At 42.6% G+C, this 24,419-nt stretch overlaps 1 protein-coding gene across 1 annotated transcript in view; it reads left to right on the plus strand.

Moving 5' to 3' along the window:
* Gp210 (nucleoporin 210) overlaps window positions 1-24,419 on the plus strand; it is a 97,953-nt gene that overhangs the window by 36,312 nt on the left and 37,222 nt on the right. Inside the window, exons 13-20 of the mRNA XM_068344774.1 lie at window positions 7,142-7,277; window positions 8,728-8,852; window positions 16,327-16,490; window positions 17,401-17,517; window positions 17,792-17,984; window positions 18,800-18,999; window positions 21,522-21,623; window positions 21,777-21,863. Coding sequence (XP_068200875.1) covers window positions 7,142-7,277; window positions 8,728-8,852; window positions 16,327-16,490; window positions 17,401-17,517; window positions 17,792-17,984; window positions 18,800-18,999; window positions 21,522-21,623; window positions 21,777-21,863 — 1,124 coding nt within the window. The remainder of the gene's footprint in view (window positions 1-7,141; window positions 7,278-8,727; window positions 8,853-16,326; window positions 16,491-17,400; window positions 17,518-17,791; window positions 17,985-18,799; window positions 19,000-21,521; window positions 21,624-21,776; window positions 21,864-24,419) is intronic.

Raw genomic sequence — 24,419 nt, forward strand, 5'->3', positions numbered from 1 at the left:
GCGGAGGTAGCAGCAGTAGGGGATTCAGCATTATGAAGCTTCATCTATGGTGGATAACGGGGCAGGTTGGGCTGTGGCACCCTAGCAGTACCAGCTGAACTCGGTTGAGTCCCTTGTCAGGCTGGGAGGAACGTAGAGAGTAGTGGTCCCCTTTTTGTTTTGTTTCATTTGTTGATGTCGGCTACCCCCAAAAATTGGGGGAAGTGCCTTGGTATATGTATTTATGTATTAGGAACAAAGTTCCTAGTTGGTTGTTGAGTACAATATGTAGTGCTGAAGGCTCTTATCAGTTTCTTTGTTTCATTGTTTTCTGTCTTTGCCCTCTCGTCTATTCCTTCTGGCCTCGAAGATAAGCTTTTAAATATTGTTAAATATCAGTGTATATTTGTTCTGCTTAGACTTAATATATATCTAAGGTAACTAAACTTATAGTTATTTAGGCATTTTTAACATTAGTATATCAACTGCTTTCTCAATTACTTTTGTCTGTGCTTATGCTTGTAGTATACATATGGTAAATAAACTTCGTGGTTTGGGGTTTTTCAACTTAATATATCAAATGTTTTCTAGATTAATTTTTCTTAATATTTCACAGACTAGAACAAGTGATTATATTTTTTGATGCAATTTTAGGTATCTCACTTCATGTTAACATCTTAATTTTTCAATATTTAACTTAGCCGGTGATTATATAAGCTGCAACTCTGTTGCTCGACAGAAAACTCTACGTTAAAAATCCGCCAGCGATCGCTATGCAGGTAGGGGGTGTACTTCAACAGCGCCATCTGTCGTGCAGGTACTCAGTACTCAATGTAAACAAAGAACTCAATTTTCTCTCTGTCGGGCTACCGGCAAGACCTACTAATTCGCTGTTGCTAACTGGATTTGTTTTCACAACTATTGGTGAAGTACACTATTCTAGTTTTGAGCTTTCGCTATGCAGGTGTTTTATCTTCATCTCAAAACTTGAACTCGTTTTGGATAGATTTAATTATAGTGACAAAGAGAGTATGGACTTTCTTTCACTTTTAAATGGCCGACCCTTCCCTTAGACGGAAGTGTGTTTAGGCTTTTAGTAATTATCTTATCACGTTATAGATTTTCCTCTATATATTTTATATCTCTCCGCCCTTATTAGGCCTCTTCGATTAACTTTCCATTTTTTATAAACATATAAAATAAATTTTAATGCTTTGTTTATATAGACCTTTCCTGAGAGTAGGCGGTCCTAACTTGGAAACCGAAGTTAATCAACATTGAGCCCTTTATATCGTCTTTAGCTTTTAAAGGATTTAAAACTTTTTAAATGTAATATTTTATGAAAGAATTTCTTTGATAGTCTTCGTACTGTTTTCAAAGATGAACTAACGTTTAGTTTTTTATGCTACGCAGTTGTTGACGTTCAGGACGTTCAACATGCGCTCTATCGTTACGATAGAGAGAGAGTGTATCACGGTTTCACTTTGCAGTAAGAGTAAATCGATTCTGACGTTTTGTTCATTCTTTCTTAGCTTAAATGTTTTAAATTCTAATTTAAAGGAACTTTTTATTTGAAAAACCTTTCAGTTTTTTCCTTTAGTCAAATAACATGTTTTTTTGACGACATATAATTGGACTCTTCTCTTAGGTGCGAAATCAAGAGAGAAAGAGAGAGAGAGATAGAGACGGAGGGAGAGAGAGGAGAGAAAACGTTCCGTTCAAGCGGGTAACGTTGTTCTCGTGTTACTCTCGTCCCTAGTCTCTGTACGGGGAGGAAGGATAAAACGTTTTTAGGTTTTTATTCTCGTCCCCAGGCTATGTGCGGTGAGAGATTGAAAACGTAGTTATATGAACTAGTGTTTAGTCTCTTTCCCAGCCTCTGATTTTTCTTTTTATCTTAAAATATGTTTTCTGTTTTTTGCTGGTATTATGAGCTTGCATTATACGACTAATTTCGCAATTACTACCTTTTAATGAAGGGTAGAATTGCGTGTTTCAGGTAGAAATAAGTGCAAAACAGAAAATCGTAGTGATAAAGTGATATGCGCAAAGTGTTACAGTGTTGCGTCCGAGGCGCAAAGTGTTACAGTGTTGCGTCTGAGGGTTCGTCTGTTCGTGCCTGTCGTTCACCTAGTCCGGGACCTCTTGCAAGCTCCCAAGCCCAGGGGAGAAGTAATGTCAAAAGACTTATGGGTTCGAGAGGCCTTGACCAACGAACAGACGTTTTCCCTCTATGGTATCGGGTGTTTCTTACCAAGGTCTCCCCTACCATAAGACGAGAGAGACGTTGTTTCTCCTCGCCATCCGTAGGCTTTTCGCATAAGAAACCTGTCACAAGGTTTCGAAGCCTTTAAGCGAAAGTCAGTCCTTTCAGGACAGGTCCAGCGTCCTGGTTACAGCCATTAGGACAGCTCTGACCCTATGCAGTCATCGGATAACTGCTCGCCGCCTAACAAAAGCGTAACACAGACTCCGAAAGTCTTTTTTTGTAGGCAAAGTGTTGCGGTCACAGACGTTACCCTCGTCTATTACCACAACCATTTCCGTTGATCCTTAAGGGGTTGTATGGCAAAACATGCAGTATATGCTTGCCTCCCTTATGGAAGACTATTCTGCCGATTAGTCCGTTGAGTCTAGCCGTTTATCTCATCGATATCCTGGCTTTCAGCCAACCTAACGTTCCTTTGTGCTTACTGTTGACGTTGGCGTAGCTTAGTCACGTCAGTCAGGTTGTTTAGAACCACACTCGATGCGGTCTCGTGTGGTTTTTCAGCCGCATTTGGACGTTAGGCCACTGGCTGATGCTCCTGTTGACGTTCTAGACGTTCACTAACAATCGGAGTTGACTTGTTTTGATGCGTCAACCTCCGCATTCTAGAGTTGTTTTGACTGCTCAGTCTAGGCAGTCAAAGCAGTCTCGAGTGGACGCTGTACGTCCTCACGCACCTGTTGTGGTTGACAGTTCAGTTGTTGACAGTTCACAGACTGTCAAGCAGTTACATGACGTTGCGTTCTGGTCCGCTACTAATGCACCAGTGAGAGACTCGGCTTTTATCGGACAAGGTTCCTGTAGATGAGGAAGTTGCTGTTCTCCCTCCTACTGATATTCCCTTGAGGACTCTGTCAGATGGAGAGGAGCCTTAAGCTGCTTAGCCTCCTATGGACTTTAATTAAATCATGATGATTTTTTTAAGGATCTTCGTCCGGATCTTGTAACTGCTGCTCCTCGTTCGCCTAAACGTCAGAGCTTACACTAGGCCTAGCTACTTCGAAGCCGTTGTTTTTAAGCTAGTGCTCTCTCGCTCTCCTAGAGAGCGTTACGTTGGCTAGGCGACTGGTTTTTCACCAGGAGGAGTTTGGGGGATACAGCCTTTGCTTTCCCTTCCTTTAAACTGGTTTATAGAGCGAGAGTCTGATATGACACGAGAGAAGTTCTCGGCTTGGGAGTTCATGCCTCTGCCCAGATAGACTTCTCAATTCTGGTAGACTCTCCCTGGTGCCTAGCCAGGAGACGCTCCAAGTTGTTTACAGGTCAACTTCTCAGCTGTTGTCGAGCCTTTGAAGTTTTGCTGTACTATTATGTCACGCATAACAAGGCTTTCAGGGATGGTAAACGGTTCCGCCTCAGTCGCTAACCCCGTCTGTTGCCACACCTGCTCCCGTAGACCCTAAATGGGCTTTGCTGCAAGACATGCAGTCCAAGCTTGTGTCCTTGATAGAGGACTTAAATGCGGAGAAGAACCTTCTGGCCAACAACCTTCCAACCGGTCGGTTGTGCGCCCTGTTGACGCTGAGGTAACCTACTCACGTCTGCCAGTTGAGGTGGTTCCTCCACCGATGCGACCCAGTGTGGGTTGCCAGCCGCACGTTGACGTTAAGCGACGCTCGGAGGTGGTTGTTGACGTTCAGGACGTTCAACAACCAGCAGAGGTGACTTGTTGTGACGCAGTGCGTCAACCTCAGCAACCCGGTAGGGTGTTGACTGCACAACCCAGACGGTCTAGACAGTTTCGGGTTGACGCTGTGCTTCCTCGCGCACCCATGGTTGTTGACAGTTCACAGACTGTACAGCAGTTCCATGATATTGCGTCCGGCTCCGTCACGCATCCACCAGTGCGACCGGATTCAGCGAGTCAGACGTTGCCCACTCCGTTGCCGTTTCCTCATCAGTTTCGGATGAGGAACCCTCTGATGAGGACGTTGCTGAACAAGACGATCAGCCCCCAGCCCTGCTATCCATCCAGAAGATGCTGAAGAAGGAACGCTGCTCAGTCAGGCTGTGGATGAGTCTGGTAGGGACGCTGTCATCCGTGGATCAATTTGTGTCACTAGGAAGACTACACCTCCGTCCTCTTCTATACCATCTAGCTTTTCACTGGAAAAAGGACAAGATGCTAGAAGCGGTCTCGATCCCGGTTTCCGAAAAGATAAAGTCTTGTCTGACTTGGTGAAAGGACTATATCAACCTAAGAGAGGGTCTTCCCCTGACTATTCAGACTCCCAACCACGTTCTCTTCTCGGACGCATCGGACGTAGGCTGGGGTGCGACATTAGACGGTCGGGAATGCTCGGGAATATGGAACTCGAGTCAAAGGACAATGCATTTCAACTGCAAGGAGCTACTGGCAGTACGTCTGGCCTGGAAAAGCTTCAGGTCTCTCCTTCAAGGCAAAGTGGTGGAGGTGAACTCGGACAACACCACGGCTTTGGCGTACATCTCCAAGCAAGGAGGGACCTACTCTCTGACGTTGTACGAGATCGCAAGGGACCTCCTCACCTGGTCAAAAGGTCTAGACATATCACTAGTAACGAGGTTCATCCAAGGCAACTTGAATGTCATGGCAGATTGTCTCAGTCGGAAGGGACAAATAATTCCAACAGAATGGACCCTCCACAAGGATGTATGCAAGAGACTTTGGGCCACCTGGGGCCAGCCAACCATAGATCTCTTCGCAACCTCGATGACCAAGAGGCTCCCAATATTTTGCTCACCAATCCCGGACCCAGCAACAGTTCATATGGATGCCTTTCTCCTAGATTGGTCACATCTAGATCTATATGCATTCCCTCCGTTCAAGATTAACAACAAGGTACTGCAGAAGTTCGCCTCTCACGAAGGGACAAGGTTGACGCTAGTTGCTTCCCTCTGGCCCGCGAGAGAATGGTTCACCGAGGTACTTCGATGGCTAGTAGACGTTCCTAGAACACTTCCCCTAAGGGTGGACCTTCTACGTCAGCCACACGTAAAGAAGGTACACCAAGGCCTCCACGCTCTTCGTCTGACTGCCTTCAGACTATCGAAAGACTCTCGAGAGCTAGAGGCTTTTCGAAGGAGGCAGCCAGAGCGATTGCTAGAGCAAGGAGAACATCCACCCTTAGAGTCTACCAATCGAAGTGGGAAATCTTCCGAAACTGGTGCAAGTCAGTATCCGTATCCTCGACCAGTACCTCTGTAACTCAAATAGCTGACTTCCTCTTATATCTGAGGAAAGAACGATCTCTTTCAGCTCCCACTATCAAGGGTTACAGAAGCATGTTGGCATCAGTCTTCCGTCACAGAGGCTTAGATCTTTCCAACAATAAAGATCTACAGGACCTCCTTAAGTCTTTTGAGACCACGAAGGAGCGTCGTTTGGTTACACCTGGTTGGAATTTAGACGTGGTACTAAGATTCCTTATGTCAGACAGGTTCGAACCACTACAATCAGCCTCCCTGAAAGATCTCACCTTAAAGACTCTTTTCCTGGTATGCTTAGCCACAGCTAAAAGAGTCAGTGAGATTCATGTCTTCAGCAAGAACATCGGATTCTCATCCGAAACGGCTACATGTTCTACAACTTGGTTTTCTAGCCAAAAATGAGCTGCCTTCTCGGCCTTGGCCAATATCGTTCGATATTCCAAACTTATCGTATGGTTGGAAATGAACTAGAAAGAGTCTTATGCCCTGTAAGAGCTCTTAAGTTCTATTTAAAACGAACTAAACCTTTACGAGGCCCGTCTGAAGCTTTATGGTGTTCAGTTAAGAAACCATCTTTGCCTATGTCAAAGAATGCTTTATCCTATTTTATCAGACTGTTAATACGAGAAGCTCATTCCCATCTGAATGAGGAAGACCAAGCTTTGCTGAAGGTAAGGACACACGAAGTTAGAGCTGTCGCAACTTCCGTGGCCTTTAAACAAAATAGATCTCTGCAAAGTATAATCGACGCAACCTATTGGAAAAGCAAGTCAGTGTTCGCGTCTTTTTATCTTAAGAATGTCCAGTCTCTTTACGAGAACTGCTACACTCTGGGACCATTCGTAGCAACGAGTGCAGTAGTGGGTGAGGGCTCAACCACTACAATTCCCTAATTCCATAACCTTTTTAATCTTTCTCTTGAAATGTTTTATTATTGTTTTTGGGTTGTCCGGAAGGCTAAGAAGCCTTTCGCATCCTACTTGATTTGGCGGGTGGTCAAAGTCATTTCTTGAGAAGCGCCTATATTAGAGGTTTTGATGAGGTCCTGTTGTATGGGTTGCAACCCTTGATACTTTAGCTCCTAGGGGTCGCTCAGCATCCTAAGAGGATCGCGAGGCTCCGTAAGGAAGACGTACTTAAAAAGGCAGAGTAATTGTTCAAGTCGACTTCCTTACCAGGTACTTATTTATTTTAAGTTTGTTATTTTGATAACTGCTAAAATGAAATAAAAAATCCTTAGCTCATAATAATGTAAACATTTATTGCTGGTCTCTACCCACCCCCCTGGGTGTGAATCAGCTTATATAATCACCGGCTAAGTTAAATATTGAAAAATGTTATTTTTATAATAAAATAAATTTTTGAATATACTTACCCGGTGATTATATATTAAAGGACCCTCCCTTCCTCCCCAATAGAGACACAGTGGACCGAGGAGAAAATTGAGTTCTTTGTTTACATTGAGTACTGAGTACCTGCACGACAGATGGCGCTGTTGAAGTACACCCCCTACCTGCATAGCGATCGCTGGCGGATTTTTAACGTAGAGTTTTCTGTCGAGCAACAGAGTTGCAGCTTATATAATCACCGGGTAAGTATATTCAAAAATTTATTTTATTATAAAAATAACATTTTAGGACCAATTTACTATAGTTAATGATCCTTTAGTATTACAAATGTTGAGCTCCTAATTACCATTTACAGAAGTGAAACCTCCCGAAGTCGAGGAGTCTTGTGCTGTTGCTGAAGTTGTTGGAAAAACTCCAGGATTCTCCAAAGTTAAAGTCTCTTACGAAAGCACCACGAGCCTTGAAGCTTCTACTTTGGTAGCTGCATTCCGGTAGGAATAAAATTATGTATAGTATATAGCATCATAGACACTATTCAAAAGTCATGCAATGCATTTGTTAGTTTGGTATTTGTTTTCTTGAAGCTAGTGTACTATCTTGCAGTCAGATATTTATAAAAGAAATTAGTAATAAAGAGTTGAATGTACGTCAACATTCTGATTTAATGTGAAAGGATTGAAGTGGTTTTGATGAGAAATGATAGGGGGAGGAATAGTCAGAAAAGTAGAAATTGAAGAGGTAGATTAAAAACAATTAGAAAGGCACAGAACATGGGTCAAATGTCATAAAGATAATATACAGCTATTTGTTGCTGATGGGTAGTGTCACTGTCCCTTGCCTCTGCCATTCATGAGCGACCTTTAAACCTTTAAACAAGACAGTTTTGTTACTTTGGTATTGACTATGCCATAACCTGTGCAAAGTGGCCTTCTATAGTTTCCAGTATGTTTTTTTTTCTCTTGTATAGTTTATTATATCTTTCATTTCATAAACATAGTTTGAGTTTTATATTTGGTATTATTTATAAATATTCTGCTTTACTCCTTTTTATGTTATGATTTATTTTTTTTACTTACAGGAAATGTAGTTTGTGAAAACCTATGCAGTGAGTTCATTACTCTGCATGTTCCATAAGAATATTTGGACATAATGCCATTTTTTTTTAAATGCAATAATTACAGATAAAAGTAACTTATAAATGTCTATAGTTTAGTAATTACTACCAAATCATACAGATTGATCAGAAGTTATGATTGAATTTAGGGAATATTTTTTTTTTAGATTACTGGTCATGACTTGAATAAAAATGGAAAGTAGAAATTGATACATGTCATACAAGGGTGAATAACTAGAACAGCAGTTAATAATTCTTGTTATTTATCATCATCCTCTACGCCTGTTGGCGCAAGCCTTTCTTATTGTTGTCAAGATTGAGTTTTTTATTGAGTACATTTGGAGCTCGACACAATTTCAAGAGTTAGAGTGAAGACATTTAAAAAGGAGAGTGAAAGAACAGACAGTATTTTAGAGAGTGAATGGTGAAGATTAAGTACAGATAACCTTATTGAAGAGTATCATTATTGAAAGAAAGGCTTTTCTCCATGGGCAAGGTCCAACAATGGGGTTAGTTATGGGGATTTCATGTATAAAGTATTGGTCTTCAATTTTTTCATATTTATTTTAAAAGTTGAATGTTTGGAAAGATAAGAAAAGTAGGAAAAAATATTAACAAATAATGCACAAGTAAATAACATACTCTGGCTCATAGTACAGTATATTTCTTTTAAAGAAGATAATTTTTAACTGGCGTTGAATAAACCAATTGTACTCAGAACTGTATGATTATTATATGACAAATATAACAAAATTAACTGATTTTTTTATATTTACAGTGAAATAAAAAAGTAAAAACAAGTATGTCACTTATATTTTGCTCTACAGACCTCTACATCCAAGTTACCCTTCCTCTGGTGAGACTGTTCTAGCCCTGGGATCATCTAGAGTAGTAATATTTGAAGGAGGACCTCTACCATGGATTATTAAACCTTCTACTCACATAGTGAAAAGTTAGTTTTATGTTTTATTGATAAGCCTTGTGATATAGCAAGTAAAACACACCACTGCATTACTCTTTTACGTCAATCATGGGGAATGTAATAGAAGCACATACTGAGCACTATTGCTTCAGTAAGGCTTATGTTTATAAAGGTATTGATGGCATCAAGTTAACTGACAAAATGTAGACCTCACCAGTAAGTAGTGTACTTTAACTATTGGAAATCTAGAGGAATTTCTTCCATTAGAACAGCTGTAAACAAAATCTACTTTTTTCAATATTAAACTTACCCGATAATCATGTAGCTGTCAACTCCGTTGCCCGACAGAATTCTACGGGAGGGATACGCCAGCTATCACTATACTAGAAGGGGGTGTACTCACCAGCGCCACCTGTGGCCAGGTACTACAATACTTCTTGTTGACACCTCCTCAATTTTTCCTCTGTCGTGCTTCCGGCAAGACGTTCTGGGATACGCTTATGATCTTGGAGTATTTTCACGGCTTTTGGTGAAGTATTTCTCTCAGATTTCGGCTGTCGCTTTACTGGAAAACTTCTATATTAGCTTAGATAGCTATTATTTAGTTCTGATTAATGGTTAACGATCTTTTTGCTTGATTTGGAATCCCCACTTGGCTAACTCTTTGATTCAAGATGTCTGACATTTCACAAGCCCCACCCCATAGACGATGTAGGTCTTGTAATAGGCGTATTCCGAAGGCCTCGGTAGATCCTCACACCGCTTGTTCTGACTGTAGGGAAAGACCCTGTCAGTTGGAAGATCGATGTGAGGAATGCGCCGGACTTTCGGAACTTGAATTTGTCCGATTTCTTAAATATTCAACCAAGTTAGAGAGAGAGAGAGTTAGGAGGAGTTCTTCTCGCTCTTCACTTTTTTCCTCACCTCATGATCCCCTACCTTTTCCTCCCCCTGTAGTGGCTACCCCCGAACCTACTATTTGCCCTCAACCTGATATGTCTGTTGTTTTGCGTGCCATTCAGGCTTTAGGTGACAAAGTGGAATCGGTGGTTAGTGATCATAAGTCTCTTATGGCCGAAGTCAAGGAACTTAAGGTCAAGAGTGCAGTGGGTGGTAATAGTGCCAGTGCTGTGACAAGTGCTAGTGTCAGTGCAGTGCCAAGTGCTAGTGTCAGTGTCAGTGTGGTGCGTGAGGGTACTTCTGTGCGTGCCAGTCGTCCTCCCAGTCCGGGACCTCTTGCAAGCTCCCAAGCCCAGGGGAGAAGCAATGTCGAAGGGCAAAAGGGTTCGGCAGGCCTTGATCGGCGCACAGAAGTATCCTCGGTGGTTGCGGGCGTGTCTTCCAGAGACCGTCACTCCCACCCGCAGACGATTGAGCCCGTCTTTTACTCGTCTGCTGAAGAATTGTTAGGGAGAAAACGTTGGACTCAGGTCTCAAGACCTCTCAAACGCAAAGTCCAGACCTCAAGAGCTCTACAACCTGGGTGCAGTCATTGGATCAGTTCTGACTCGCCGCAGTCATCAGTTGACTGCACACCTCCTAAGAGGAGTAAGGTGCTGCCGCAACAGATCTCTTCTGTTAAGGCTTTGCCTCAGCAGACCTTAGTGTCTGCCGACCCCAAGTTGACTCTACTGCAGTCCGTGCAGTCACAACTTGCGGTCTTAATGCGTGAGTGTCAGGCTGAGAAGGTTACACCTCCTCCTGCGATCGCTCCGCCTAACCGCAGTCCTGTCTGCCAGGCGTACGATGTTGAGGCTCCTCAGGATACCTTACCACGTACTGAGTTGCCAGTTTCCAGCGGTGTGCAGCTACCTCCGCCTTCCTTAAGGCAACCTCAGCAATGGGAACAGGAAGCTTATACCTTACTTCCTCCGCTTTCACTTGCGGTTCCACCAGTGAGGCAACACTCTCTTGAGGTACAACAACCTCTCCCATCCATGAGGCAGACACCTCAGCTCTCGCTGCAGCGACCTCAACCCTCCTCAAGGCGAGAGCCTCAACACCTTAGCCTTGCGCCTCAGGAACCTCAACTCGCGAGACAAGAACTGCGTTCTGCGCAACCACTACCTCAGCTCTCGCAGCTCACACCTCAGGAACCTCAACTCGTTCCTCAGGAACCTGCTACTGCGCATCCGCTAACCCTACAGCAAGCGCAACTCTTGAGTCAAGACACTCATGCCAGGAGTCAGCCTCCTCAACCCATGCGCCTACCTTCTGCTACTCCTTTTGACCAGCCTTTGCAGCCTGAACCTCAGGTTTTGCCTCAGCAACAGAGACTTGAGGATGAAACCACAAGCGTTTTTGCTCCCGCTCGTGCAGATTCTGCTGTTCAGCATACCTTACCTCTCACTTCGCTACACTCTGGTGATGAGGTTTCTGATGATGAGGCTGCACACCTGGATCCCTCATCAGACGTGGAAGAATCCAAGTCTTCTCCTCCTCCTATTGACTTTCGTAAGGTCCTGGCTCTTTTCAGAGAGGTATACCCAGACCATTTTGTCTCTGCTACCCCCCGCTCTCCGCCATCTGAGTTTTCGCTGGGCATGCAGCCAGCCAAGTCAACTTATACTAAGCTCGTCTTTGCAAGGTCCTCTAAGAGAGCTCTAAGAATTTTAGGGGAGTGGTTGCAGTCTAAGCAGCAACTAGGAAAGACTTCCTTTATGTTCCCACCGACTAAGCTCACTTCTAAAGCGGGCGTTTGGTATGCCACAGGAGAGGAACCAGGCTTGGGAGTACCTGCCTCTGCCCAGGCTGACTTCTCAAGTTTGGTAGACTCTCCTCGTAGAACAGCAATGAGGTGCTCTAAGGTTTGCTGGACCTTCTCCGATCTAGATCACTTCCTAAAGGGTGTATTTCGAGCCTTTGAGATGTTCAATTTCCTAGACTGGTGCCTGGGGGCCCTTAGCAAGAAGACCTCCCCTGCGGACAAGGACTCAGCCATGCTCTTAATGTCCTGCATGGATAAAGCTATTAGGGATGGATCTGGCGAGCTTGCTTCAATGTTTGTGTCAGGAGTGCTTAAGAAAAGGGAGCAGCTTTGTACCTTCCTTTCTTCCAGCATCACACCTTGTCAAAGGTCTCAACTCCTTTTCGCTCCGCTCTCTAAGTTCTTGTTTCCCGAAGAGCTTGTTAAGGACTTGTCTGCGGCCCTGATTCAAAAGGACACCCATGATCTTGTGGCCTCTTCAGCTCGTAAGACTAAGGTTGCTCCCTCAGTCCCCAGGACTTATCGCACCCCAGTGGCTGATACTCCTGCTACGAGGTTTATTCCGCCCTTTCGTGGTAGAGCCCCCAGCCGAGGAAGCTCCCGTCCAGACTCTTCCAGGAGCAAGTCTAGGAAAGGTTCCAAGACTTCAAAAGGCAAACACTGACTCTCCTCCTCTCCAGACAGCAGTAGGAGCCAGACTCAAGATCTTCTGGCAAGCCTGGGAAAAGAGAGGTGCAGACGCCCAGTCTGTCAGTTGGCTGAGGGAGGGTTACAGGATACCATTCTGCCGCAAACCCCCTCTGACCACTTCTCCCATCAACCTCTCTCCCAACTACAAGGAAAAGGACAAGAGGCTAGCGTTGCACCAGGAGGTGTCGCTCCTGTTACAGAAGAAGGCAGTGGTTATAGTCCGGGACCATCAATCCCCGGGCTTCTACAACCGTCTCTTTCTGGTGGCCAAGAAGACAGGAGGTTGGAGACCGGTGCTGGACGTCAGCGCGCTCAATGCTTATGTCACCAAGCAGACGTTCACTATGGAGACGACGAAGTCGGTCCTAGCAGCGGTCAGGCAGGAGGACTGGATGGTCTCGTTGGATCTGAGAGATGCTTACTTTCACGTTCCTATTCATCCAGACTCCCAACCTTTCCTGAGATTCGTTTTTGGAAAGGTTGTCTACCAATTCCAAGCCCTGTGTTTTGGCCTAAGCACAGCTCCTATGGTGTTTACGCATCTGATGAGGAATATTGCAAAATTCCTCCACTTATCGGACATCAGAGCCTCCCTTTATTTAGACGACTGGCTGTTGAGAGCCTCCACGAGTCGTCGCTGTCTGGAGAGTCTCAACTGGACTTTGGACTTGATCAAAGAACTGGGTCTGTTAGTCAATTTAGAAAAGTCCCAGCTCATTCCCTCCCAATCCATTGTGTACCTGGGAATGGAGATTCGGAGTCAGGATTTTCGGGCTTTTCCATCGGCCCCAAGGATAAGCCAAGCCCTAGATTGCATCCTGAGCATGCTGAAGAGGAGCAGTTGCTCGGTGAGACAGTGGATGAGTCTCACAGGGACCCTTTCATCGTTGGCCCTGTTCGTCGAGCTAGGGAGACTCCACCTCCGCCCTCTCCAATTCCATCTAGCAGCTCATTGGGACAAGGGTTTGACGCTCGAAGCAGTCTCTATCCCGGTCACCAAAGAGATGAAGACCACTCTCTTGTGGTGGAAGACCAATCTCCTTCTCAGGGAGGGCCTATCGTTGGCGATTCAGACCCCCAATCTTCATCTCTTCTCGGATGCATCGGACTCGGGCTGGGGCGCGACCTTGAACGGACAGGAGTGCTCGGGAACGTGGAACGAGGAACAGAAAACGCTCCACATCAACTGCAAGGAGCTACTAGCAGTTCATTTAGCCCTATTGAACTTCAAGTCCCTCCTGCTAGGCAAGGTGGTGGAGGTGAACTCCGACAACACCACAGCCTTGGCTTACATCTCCAAGCAAGGAGGGACCCATTCGAGGAGCCTATACGAGATAGCAAGGGACCTCCTCATTTGGTCAAGAAGTCTAAACCTCACCCTAGTTACGAGATTCATTCAGGGCAACATGAACGTCTCAGCAGATCGCCTAAGCAGAAGGGATCAGGTCATCCCCACGGAATGGACCCTCCACAAGAGCGTGTGCAACAGACTTTGGACCTTGTGGGGTCAGCCGACAATAGATCTTTTTGCCACCTCCATGACCAAGAGACTTCCTTTGTACTGTTCCCCAGTTCCAGACCCAGCAGCAGTTCATGTGGATGCTTTTCTGCTGAATTGGTCCCATCTCGACCTTTACGCATTCCCACCGTTCAAGATCATAAACAAAGTCCTTCAGAAGTTCATCTCGCACGAAGGGACACGGCTGACGCTGGTTGCTCCCCTTTGGCCTGCAAGAGAATGGTTCACAGAGGTACTACAATGGCTGGTCGACGTCCCCAGGACTCTCCCTCTAAGAGTGGACCTTCTACGTCAACCTCACGTAGACAGGTTGCACCCAAACCTCCACGCTCTTCGGCTGACTGCCTTCAGACTGTCGAAAGATTCGCTAGAGCTAGAGGCTTTTCGAAGGAGGCAGCCAGTGCGATTGGCAGAGCAAGGAGGGTATCCACTCGTAGAGTCTACCAATCCAAGTGGGAAGTCTTCCGGAGCTGGTGTAGAGCCAATGCAGTTTCCTCTACCAATACCTCTGTAACCCAAATAGCTGACTTCCTATTACATCTAAGGAATGAGAGATCCCTTTCAGCTCCTACGATTAAAGGGTACAGGAGTATGTTGGCTTCAGTTCTCCGCCACAGAGGTTTGGACCTTTCTTCCAACAAGGACCTTCAAGACATCCTTAAGTCTTTTGAGACTTCCAAAGAACGTCGTCTACCCACTCCAGGCTGGAATCTAGACGTAGTCTTAAGGTTCCTTATGTCACCTAGGTTCGAACCTCTCCAGTCAGCTTCCTTCAAGGACCTTACCCTCAAGACTCTTTTTCTCGTCTGCCTTGCAACAGCTAAAAGAGTCAGTGAGGTTCATGCCTTCAGCAAGAACATTGGGTTCACATCCGAATCTGCAACATGTTCTTTACAGCTCGGATTCTTAGCTAAGAATGAACTTCCTTCACGTCCTTGGCCTAGATCGTTTGAAATTCCTAGCCTCTCCAACATGGTAGGTAACGAGCTAGAAAGAGTTCTTTGCCCTGTCAGAGCTCTGAAATTTTATCTTAATAGGTCAAAACCTATTCGAGGACAGTCAGAAGCCTTATGGTGTGCAATCAAGAAACCTTCGAGGCCCATGTCCAAAAACGGGGTTTCGTATTATATAAGGCTTCTGATTAGAGAAGCCCATTCTCACTTGAAGGAGGAAGACCTTGCTTTGCTGAAGGTAAGGACCCACGAAGTGAGAGCCGTAGCTACTTCGATGGCCTTTAATAAAAACCGTTCTCTGCAGAGCATAATGGATGCAACTTATTGGAGGAGCAAGTCAGTGTTTGCATCATTTTATCTTAAAGATGTCCAGTCTCTTTACGAGAACTGCTACACCCTGGGACCATTCGTAGCAGCGAGTGCAGTAGTAGGTGAGGGCTCAGCCACTACATTCCCTTAATCCTATAACCTTTTTTAACCTTTCTCTTGAATGCTTTTATTGTTGTTTTTATGGTTGTTACGGTAGGCTAAGAAGCCTTCCGCATCCTTTTGATTTGGCGGGTGGTCAATTCATTCTTGAGAAGCGCCTGGGTTAGAGGTTGTGTAGAGGTCCTTTAGTAGGGGTTGCAGCCCTATATACTTTAGCACCTTAGAGTTGATTCAGCCTCCTAAGAGGAACGCTGCGCTCAGTAAGGAAGACGAACTTAATAAAGGCAGAGTAACGGTTCAAGTCGACTTCCTTACCAGGTACTTATTATTTCATTGTTATTTTGAGATAACTGATTATATGAAATACGGGATACTTAGCTATCCTTTAGTCTTGTACACTGGTTTTCACCCACCCCCCTGGGTGTGAATCAGCTACATGATTATCGGGTAAGTTTAATATTGAAAAATGTTATTTTTATTAGTAAAATAAGTTTTTGAATATACTTACCCGATAATCATGATTTAATTGACCCTCCCTTCCTCCCCATAGAGAACCAGTGGACCGAGGAAAAATTGAGGAGGTGTCAACAAGAAGTATTGTAGTACCTGGCCACAGGTGGCGCTGGTGAGTACACCCCCTTCTAGTATAGTGATAGCTGGCGTATCCCTCCCGTAGAATTCTGTCGGGCAACGGAGTTGACAGCTACATGATTATCGGGTAAGTATATTCAAAAATTTATTTTACTAATAAAAATAACATTTTTCTGCGTTCTGGGATACACAAAAATCACATCATTTACAGCCATCAAAGGATACAGATCTGTGTTTTCCTTTGTTCAAAGACTTATTTATATGGATCTATCAGAGATTGCATCAGATATTTTATGATTGAGACCGCTCCTATATCTATGAACACCACCTGGAGTCTCTTAAGGGTGGGTGGGTGGGGGGGGGAAATTCCCTGTGGTGTTGAACTATTGATAGTAATCTGTCTCTGGAAGTACGTTTCTTCTTTTGGCTAACTTATTTTTTTCTTGTTGCACATAATAAATATCAACTGATGATTTTTTTTAGTGTTACCTATTAGTCGTCGTCAATTTAGATTGACAAGCAAAAAGCAAGACATGGGATCTTGCACAAAGGCTTTATGTCTTCGAAATATTTGTAACTATATTCTTGAAATTTAATTTGTATAAATTCTTGCAGTTGATGTTGATGATACTGAAAAGTTAGAAGTAACAAAATTAGAAGGCACGGAAAAGCAAGCTGATGTACATGCAGTAGAAGTTTTGTGTCATGACCTGGGAGAATTTCAAGTCACACTAACAGTTGGCAATGAACCATCAGCATCCCTGCCAAATCCTCGCATGGTAAGTATGAAATGTTATAATCGATGAGAATCATTTGTTTAGATATGTCATCCTATGATATGTGTATTTAATTTGCAGTTCATTTGGCTGTAATAGCATTGTTGTTTTGCATTCAACATTTTTTCTTTGTTAATTCCGACATGCCCTTGGACTTCCAAGAGTCAAGGAATGGGACTTAGTTGTCATATTAAACTAGTAATATTACAGGTGAAAATTAAAACTAGAACATGGCAGTCAAAGATCTCAAGTGAATTAAAGGATTTGCTGTATGTAATTAACATTGTTCTTTTGACATTTAATGTTGTATGTTTTAATAAAAATCTGGATGACATATATTGTATGGGAAGGTAAGTTAGCTAAATCTATTGCCAAATTTAGGATAGACCGAGATTCATAGTCACTCCCTATATTTTTTCTTATGCTTTATCCTTTTCTTTTGTAGTATATCAAGGGAATTGATTTCCTACAATATGACCTCATAATACAGGAGATTTACTAACATTACTTGATAAAACCATTAGCTTGAGGAAATGTCAGTGATGAAAATGTTACCGAGGCAATTTGGGAGAGGGACATGGGTGGTGGAATCACAGAACAAAGTTAAGTTGCTCAACAAAGGGAGGAGTTATGTTTTAATATTATAATAGGAACTGGGCATGTACAGTGGGGACATCTATATTCCTGATACAACTTGGGGTATCGTACAATGAATCAAGACTAACTTGATTAATGGGGTTATAAATACAGGAAAGTTATAAATACAAGTCATTATCTAAAAACACTTTCAAGAAATAGAGTACTTTATACCAAATTTTATATTTCTTTTATGAGATTGAGCTTATACGTGTCAAGATTATAAAGGAAAACCATTTTTATTCCCACCAATAATTTAATTTATTTATTTATTTAGGTAAATGCAACAGTGAAGGTTATATGTGCCTTGCCAGATGCCATCAGTCTGTCTGCCATAATCAAGAAACCTGCCGCTGCCAAAGCTCCTTGTCCTGGAGTTGCTAAAATTGGAGTTGTAAGTCATGTTCCATGAACTACTTGTGATTTAGGGGTAGTTTCTTTTCATTAATTTTTGAATCTTTAATTATTTATATTTTTTCAGCATAAGTTTCTCTGTATAATTCTGCAGTACTGATTCTTATCTGAAGTAAAATAAAACCAATTTATAATTGAAATTAGAATCAAGTAATTATTATTTGGCAATTAAAAAATTTATTCATTATAACATTTTATTCCACCTTTTGCAGTTTTTGTGTAGATTTGTAGGACTGTATTAATTTTGTTCACAGACTGTTGCTCATTGTAACAAACCCTTGAATATGGAAGTGATTGTAACTGACTCTGAGAACCGGAAGTTCGATAACATATCATCGCTAGCTTTGAGATGGGGTCTTTCCAATGAAGTCTTAGCCTCTGTTCCATCTGAACCGTCAAGCCTTACACAAATCTCAAGCTATCATGGATTCAGCATTCCAGTGATTAGTAAGTATCTTGAATTGAATCAAGAAACTAATGATCATGCTGTTCATATATCAAGGGACAATTTATATGACCTTTTTGTTTTGATATTTGTAAAATACTATTGAAACCAAGGGAATTTCATTTACAAGTAATTAATCATTTTAGAAATGTTTCTACTGTGAAAATCCTGTAGGTAATAGTACTGTTAGTGCATATCTCTTGGCAGACTGTAGGCATTATTTATGGTCTTTGCAGTGTTCCTTTGACCCCTTGTATGCCTACTTCTTACCTTTCCATTTCTGACCCTTAGCGGGCTCCCCCGTATTAGCTTTCTACTTAATTCTGTTCCCTCATTTTTTGCTTTCATCTTGTTGTCAGACATCTTTAGGCTTTTAATGCATAATACAGCTACAGCTTTATGTTTCCGAGGTGCAAACTTCTTGATGAAAATTATCAACAAAAGATTAAACCTTGAATGTACAGTAGAATAGGAACAAGTCTCAAATTTTTAAGAGTTGATTTGTATTTTTCCTTGCTCTACAAACTTGAGTCGTTTAAGTCACACTTCTTGCCTACAAAATTTATTTACATAAGGAATTATATTACTGAACTCATTCTGTAATGCCTAAACCCTAAATCTTTACACTATTATTATTGTTATTACTAGCTAAGCTACATCCCTAGTTGGAAAAACAGGATGCTATAAGCCCAGGGGGCTCTAACAGGGAAAATACTAACTGGTAATTAATGATTTACATTTTGTTTTAATCAGTTGAAGGCACAGCATATTGAATCATTCACAGGATTTTTAATATAATAAAATTGTGTCTTTCCAGCTCACCAAGCGCTTCAGCCAGTGGGTGAAGTAGGGGAGCTCGTAGTAAGCGTGAAAGTTGATGGGTATGTAAAAGGAGTGTCAAAAGTAGTCCAACAGCATATTCCACCTTCACTGAAAGCCTCTTTACCTCTTAGATTGGTTCAGGACGCAGTTCTGAAACCTTCATCCTCTGTGTTATTCAAGCACAATTCTAACTTGGTAAGTAGATTAAAAGAAGCTCTTGAGGCCGCCTTTTTTTTAGTATCTGTTAGCAAGATTACATGATAATGTAGTGTATTTTTCTTCCTTTTCATTTGAGATTCCTAGTTTTCTTAGTAATAATTTTTGAAATTTACTTTTTAATCTTGATCTACTAATTATTTTTTTATTTTTTATTTTATTTAGTTTTCTGCCATCTGTGTGTATATTTAAAGAAAACTTATGATACAGAGTATTTGGTTAACTGCTTGTCATATCCTAGTATTTGTAGAAGAAAGTATGAATGAAGAGTATCTGGTTAATGATGCTACACACATTTTAAAGTGTTGAATGGAAATGAGACATTTCATAATGTATGGGTTTGTATGAAATCATACTGTTCAGTATTAAATCAAGTGCAAAGATCGTACAGAAGAAGCAGTTTCCTACTATTTGATATACTTACATTTATACATTCGCTTGTTTGTTGTTTTTTATTTCCTTATGTATTGGGCGGAATAATATGAAAGTTTACTGAATGTTGAGGATGATAGGGAGGCAGATATGATTGCTGTTGCAGGTGTTTAGGTGCCAGTGATGGGAGATGAGAATGAGAGAGAGATTACAATAGATGAAGTGAGGAGAGCACTAGATGAAACGAGAGTAGGAAAAGCATCTGGTATGGATGGTGTGAGAGCTGAGATGTTGAAGGAGGGGGTTGTGACTGTACTTGAATGGTTGGTGAGATTGTTTAATATGTGTTTTGTGTTGTCAATGGTACCAGTAGATTGGGTTTGTGCATTTATTGTACCACTATATAAGGGTAAGGGAGATGTGCATGAGTGTTGTAATTCAAGAGGTATTAGTTTGTTGAGTGTAGTTGGAAAAGTGTATGGTAGAGTAATGATTAATAGGATCGAGGATAAAACAGAGAATGCAATCTTAGAAATACAGGGTGGTTTTAGAAGAGGTAGGGGTTGTATGAATCAGATTTTTACAGTTAGGCAGATATGCGAGAAATATTTAGCTAAAGGTAAGGAGGTGTATGTTGCGTTTATGGATCTGGAGAAAGCGTATGATAAGAGTTGATAGGGAAGCAATGTGGAATGTGATGAGGTTATATGGAGTTGGTGGAAGGTTGTTGCAAGCAGTGAAAAGTTTCTACAAAGGTAGTAAAGCATGTGTTAGGATAGGAAATGAAGTGAGTGATTGGTTTCCGGTGAGAGTGGGGCTGAGACAGGGATGTGTGATGTCGCCGTGGTTGTTTAACTTGTATGTTGATGGAGTGGTGAGAGAGGTGAATGCTCGAGTGCTTGGACAAGGATTAAAACTGGTAGATGAGAATGACCATGAATGGGAGGTAAATCTGTTTTTGTCTGCGGATGATACTGTACTGGTTGTAGACACAGAAGAGAAGCTTGGACGATTAGTGACAGAATTTGGAAGAGTGTGTGAGAGAAGAAAGTTGAGAGTTAATGTGGGTAAGAGTAAGGTTATGAGATGTACGAGAAGGGAAGGTGGTGCAAGGTTGAATGTCATGTTGAATGGAGAGTTAATTGAGGAGGTGGATCAGTTTAAGTACTTGGGGTCTGTTGTTGCAGCAAATAGTGGAGTGGAAGCAGATGTACGTCAGAGAGTGAATGAAGGTTGCAAAGTGTTGGGGGCAGTTAAGGGAGTAGTAAAAAATAGAGGGTTGGGCATGAATGTAAAGAGAGTTCTATATGAGAAAGTGATTGTACCAACTGTGATGTATGGATCAGAGTTGTGGGGAATGAAAGTGATGGAGAGACAGAAATTGAATGTGTTTGAGATGAAGTGTCTAAGGAGTATGGCTGGTGTATCTCGAGTAGATAGGGTTAGGAACGAAGTGGTGAGGGTGAGAACGGGTGTAAGAAATGAGTTAGCGGCTAGAGTGGATATGAATGTGTTGAGGTGGTTTGGCCATGTTGAGAGAATGGAAAATGGCTGTCTGCTAAAGAAGGTGATGCATGCAAGATTTGATGGGAGAAGTACGAGAGGAAGGCCAAGGTTTGGGTGGATGGATGGAGTGAAGGAAGCTCTGGGTGATAGGAGTATAGATGTGAGTGAGGCAAGAGAGCGTGCTAGAAATAGGAATGAATGGCGAGCAATTGTGACGCAGTTCCAGTAGGCCCTGCTGCTGCCTCCGATGCCTTAGATGACCGCGGAGGTAGCAGCAGTAGGGGATTCAGCATTATGAAGCTTCATCTGTGGTGGATAATGTGGGAGGGTGGGCTGTGACACCCTAGCAGTATCAGCTGAACTCGGTTGAGTCCCTTGTTAGGCTGGGAGGAACGTAGAGAGTAGAGGTCCCCTTTTTTGTTTTTGTTTCTTTGTTGATGTCGGCTACCCCCCAAAATTGGGGGAAGTGCCTTGGTATATGTATGTATGTATGTATTTCACGCATCGTTGGCCAGGGGTGAGTGTTGTGTTTGGATAGTTGAAGCACTAATGTATCAGTATTCATTATTGGTTTCTGTTTTTCTAAACCTTTTCTAATTTTTTATCAATATTTATCTTTAAAGCTGAATTTGAAGATTGAAGGGGGCTCAGGATTCTTTGAACTTCAAACCCCACCAAATGACATCGTGAAGCTCGCTTACTTGGAAAAAGAAAGGAAAGTCACGGTAAGTGCAGTTTTTTATTTTTATAGAATTGTTTTGGTATTCAGGCTTTTTGTCTTACAGTTTTGGAGTGCTGAATTATGTCACTTAAACGCATACTTTATTATATAAGATTTTTATTGATTGAAATTGTATTTGTTCCTTTTTGTGTGTCAGGTACGTCCGGTATCTGATGGAGATGTGACTGTAACGTTAGTGGATATATGCCTTGAAGCTGAGCAGCCTGCTACATCTGCCATCAGAGTAAGTGATTGATGCTTTATTTGTTATTAGTTTTTAACTTTGTATGTTTCACAGATCTAGTTTAAGTGCGTGCTGCATTCTTTAATCTAATCTAATAGCTTTCTATTATTACCTATGATGACATTTAGTATTATCTGTCGATAATAATTGTACATGTATTTCTTGAGATGTATTGCACCATATTTAAAGCTTGATTTATTTTTAAATATTTAACTTAGCCGGTGAATATATAATAGCTGACGCTCCGGCGGCTCGACAGAAAAACACAAAAACTCGCGAGCGATCGCTATGAAGGTTGCGGGTGTGCCCACCAGCGCCAACTATCGGCCAGATACCGCATATACATGTAAACAGCTCCAATTCTTCTCTGTCGGTCTGATAGACAAGACGTACCATTACTCGCTGTTAACCTGGAGTTTTTCAACAGTCTTGGTGAAGTACTTCCTTTTGGTTTGAGCTTTTGCAGTGCAGGTGTTTTATCTTCAACTTAAATCTTGAACTCTTTTTTGGATAGATTTAATTGTTGATGACTTTGGATTGTTTTTTGGACTTTCTTTGACTTTTCAAAATGGCCGACCCTTCCCTTAGTACGGAAGTGTGTTTTAGGCTTTTAGCAATTATCTTATCACGTTATAAATTGTTGTTGTTAATTATAGATTTTCCTCTATATATTTTATATCTCACCCGCCTTTATTAGGCCTCTTCGATTAGCTTTCCATTTATAATAAACATCAAGATAAATTTTAATGATTTGTTTATATGCGGCCTTACCTATTCCTCCCCTAATCCGAGAGTAGGCGGTCCTAACTTGGAAACCGAAGTTAAACAACGTTGAGCCCTTTCAATCGTTAATAACTCTTACAGAGCAAATGATTTAAAACTTATTAAATGAATATTTTTTAGTAGATATTTTATGAAAGATTTTCTTTGAATAGTCTTCGTGCTGTTTCAAAGATGAACTAACGTTTGGTTTATTTATGCTACGCAGTTTGCGCTCTATCGTTACGATAGAGAAAGAGAGAATCACGGTTTCACTTTGCAGAAAGAGTAAATCGATTCTGACGTTTTTGTTCATTCTTCTTTCAAACTGAAATGTTTTAAATACTAATTTTCAATATTAAACTTACCCGATAATCATGTAGCTGTCAACTCCGTTGCCCGACAGAATTCTACGGGAGGGATACGCCAGCTATCACTATACTAGAAGGGGGTGTACTCACCAGCGCCACCTGTGGCCAGGTACTACAATACTTCTTGTTGACACCTCCTCAATTTTTCCTCTGTCGTGCTTCCGGCAAGACGTTCTGGGATACGCTTATGATCTTGGAGTATTTTCACGGCTTTTGGTGAAGTATTTCTCTCAGATTTCGGCTGTCACTTTACTGGAAAACTTCTATATTAGCTTAGATAGCTATTATTTAGTTCTGATTAATGGTTAACGATCTTTTTGCTTGATTTGGAATCCCCACTTGGCTAACTCTTTGATTCAAGATGTCTGACATTTCACAAGCCCCACCCCATAGACGATGTAGGTCTTGTAATAGGCGTATTCCGAAGGCCTCGGTAGATCCTCACACCGCTTGTTCTGACTGTAGGGAAAGACCCTGTCAGTTGGAAGATCGATGTGAGGAATGCGCCGGACTTTCGGAACTTGAATTTGTCCGATTTCTTAAATATTCAACCAAGTTAGAGAGAGAGAGAGTTAGGAGGAGTTCTTCTCGCTCTTCACTTTTTTCCTCACCTCATGATCCCCTACCTTTTCCTCCCCCTGTAGTGGCTACCCCCGAACCTACTATTTGCCCTCAACCTGATATGTCTGTTGTTTTGCGTGCCATTCAGGCTTTAGGTGACAAAGTGGAATCGGTGGTTAGTGATCATAAGTCTCTTATGGCCGAAGTCAAGGAACTTAAGGTCTAGAGTGCAGTGGGTGGTGATAGTGCCAGTGCTGTGACAAGTGCTAGTGTCAGTGCAGTGCCAAGTGCTAGTGTCAGTGTCAGTGTGGTGCGTGAGGGTACTTCTGTGCGTGCCAGTCGTCCTCCCAGTCCGGGACCTCTTGCAAGCTCCCAAGCCCAGGGGAGAAGCAATGTCGAAGGGCAAAAGGGTTCGGCAGGCCTTGATCGGCGCACAGAAGTATCCTCGGTGGTTGCGGGCGTGTCTTCCAGAGACCGTCACTCCCACCCGCAGACGATTGAGCCCGTCTTTTACTCGTCTGCTGAAGAATTGTTAGGGAGAAAACGTTGGACTCAGGTCTCAAGACCTCTCAAACGCAAAGTCCAGACCTCAAGAGCTCTACAACCTGGGTGCAGTCATTGGATCAGTTCTGACTCGCCGCAGTCATCAGTTGACTGCACACCTCCTAAGAGGAGTAAGGTGCTGCCGCAACAGATCTCTTCTGTTAAGGCTTTGCCTCAGCAGACCTTAGTGTCTGCCGACCCCAAGTTGACTCTACTGCAGTCCATGCAGTCACAACTTGCGGTCTTAATGCGTGAGTGTCAGGCTGAGAAGGTTACACCTCCTCCTGCGATCGCTCCGCCTAACCGCAGTCCTGTCTGCCAG

The sequence above is a fragment of the Palaemon carinicauda genome, chromosome 21, assembly GCF_036898095.1.
Source record: "Palaemon carinicauda isolate YSFRI2023 chromosome 21, ASM3689809v2, whole genome shotgun sequence".
Lineage (NCBI taxonomy): Eukaryota > Metazoa > Arthropoda > Malacostraca > Decapoda > Palaemonidae > Palaemon > Palaemon carinicauda.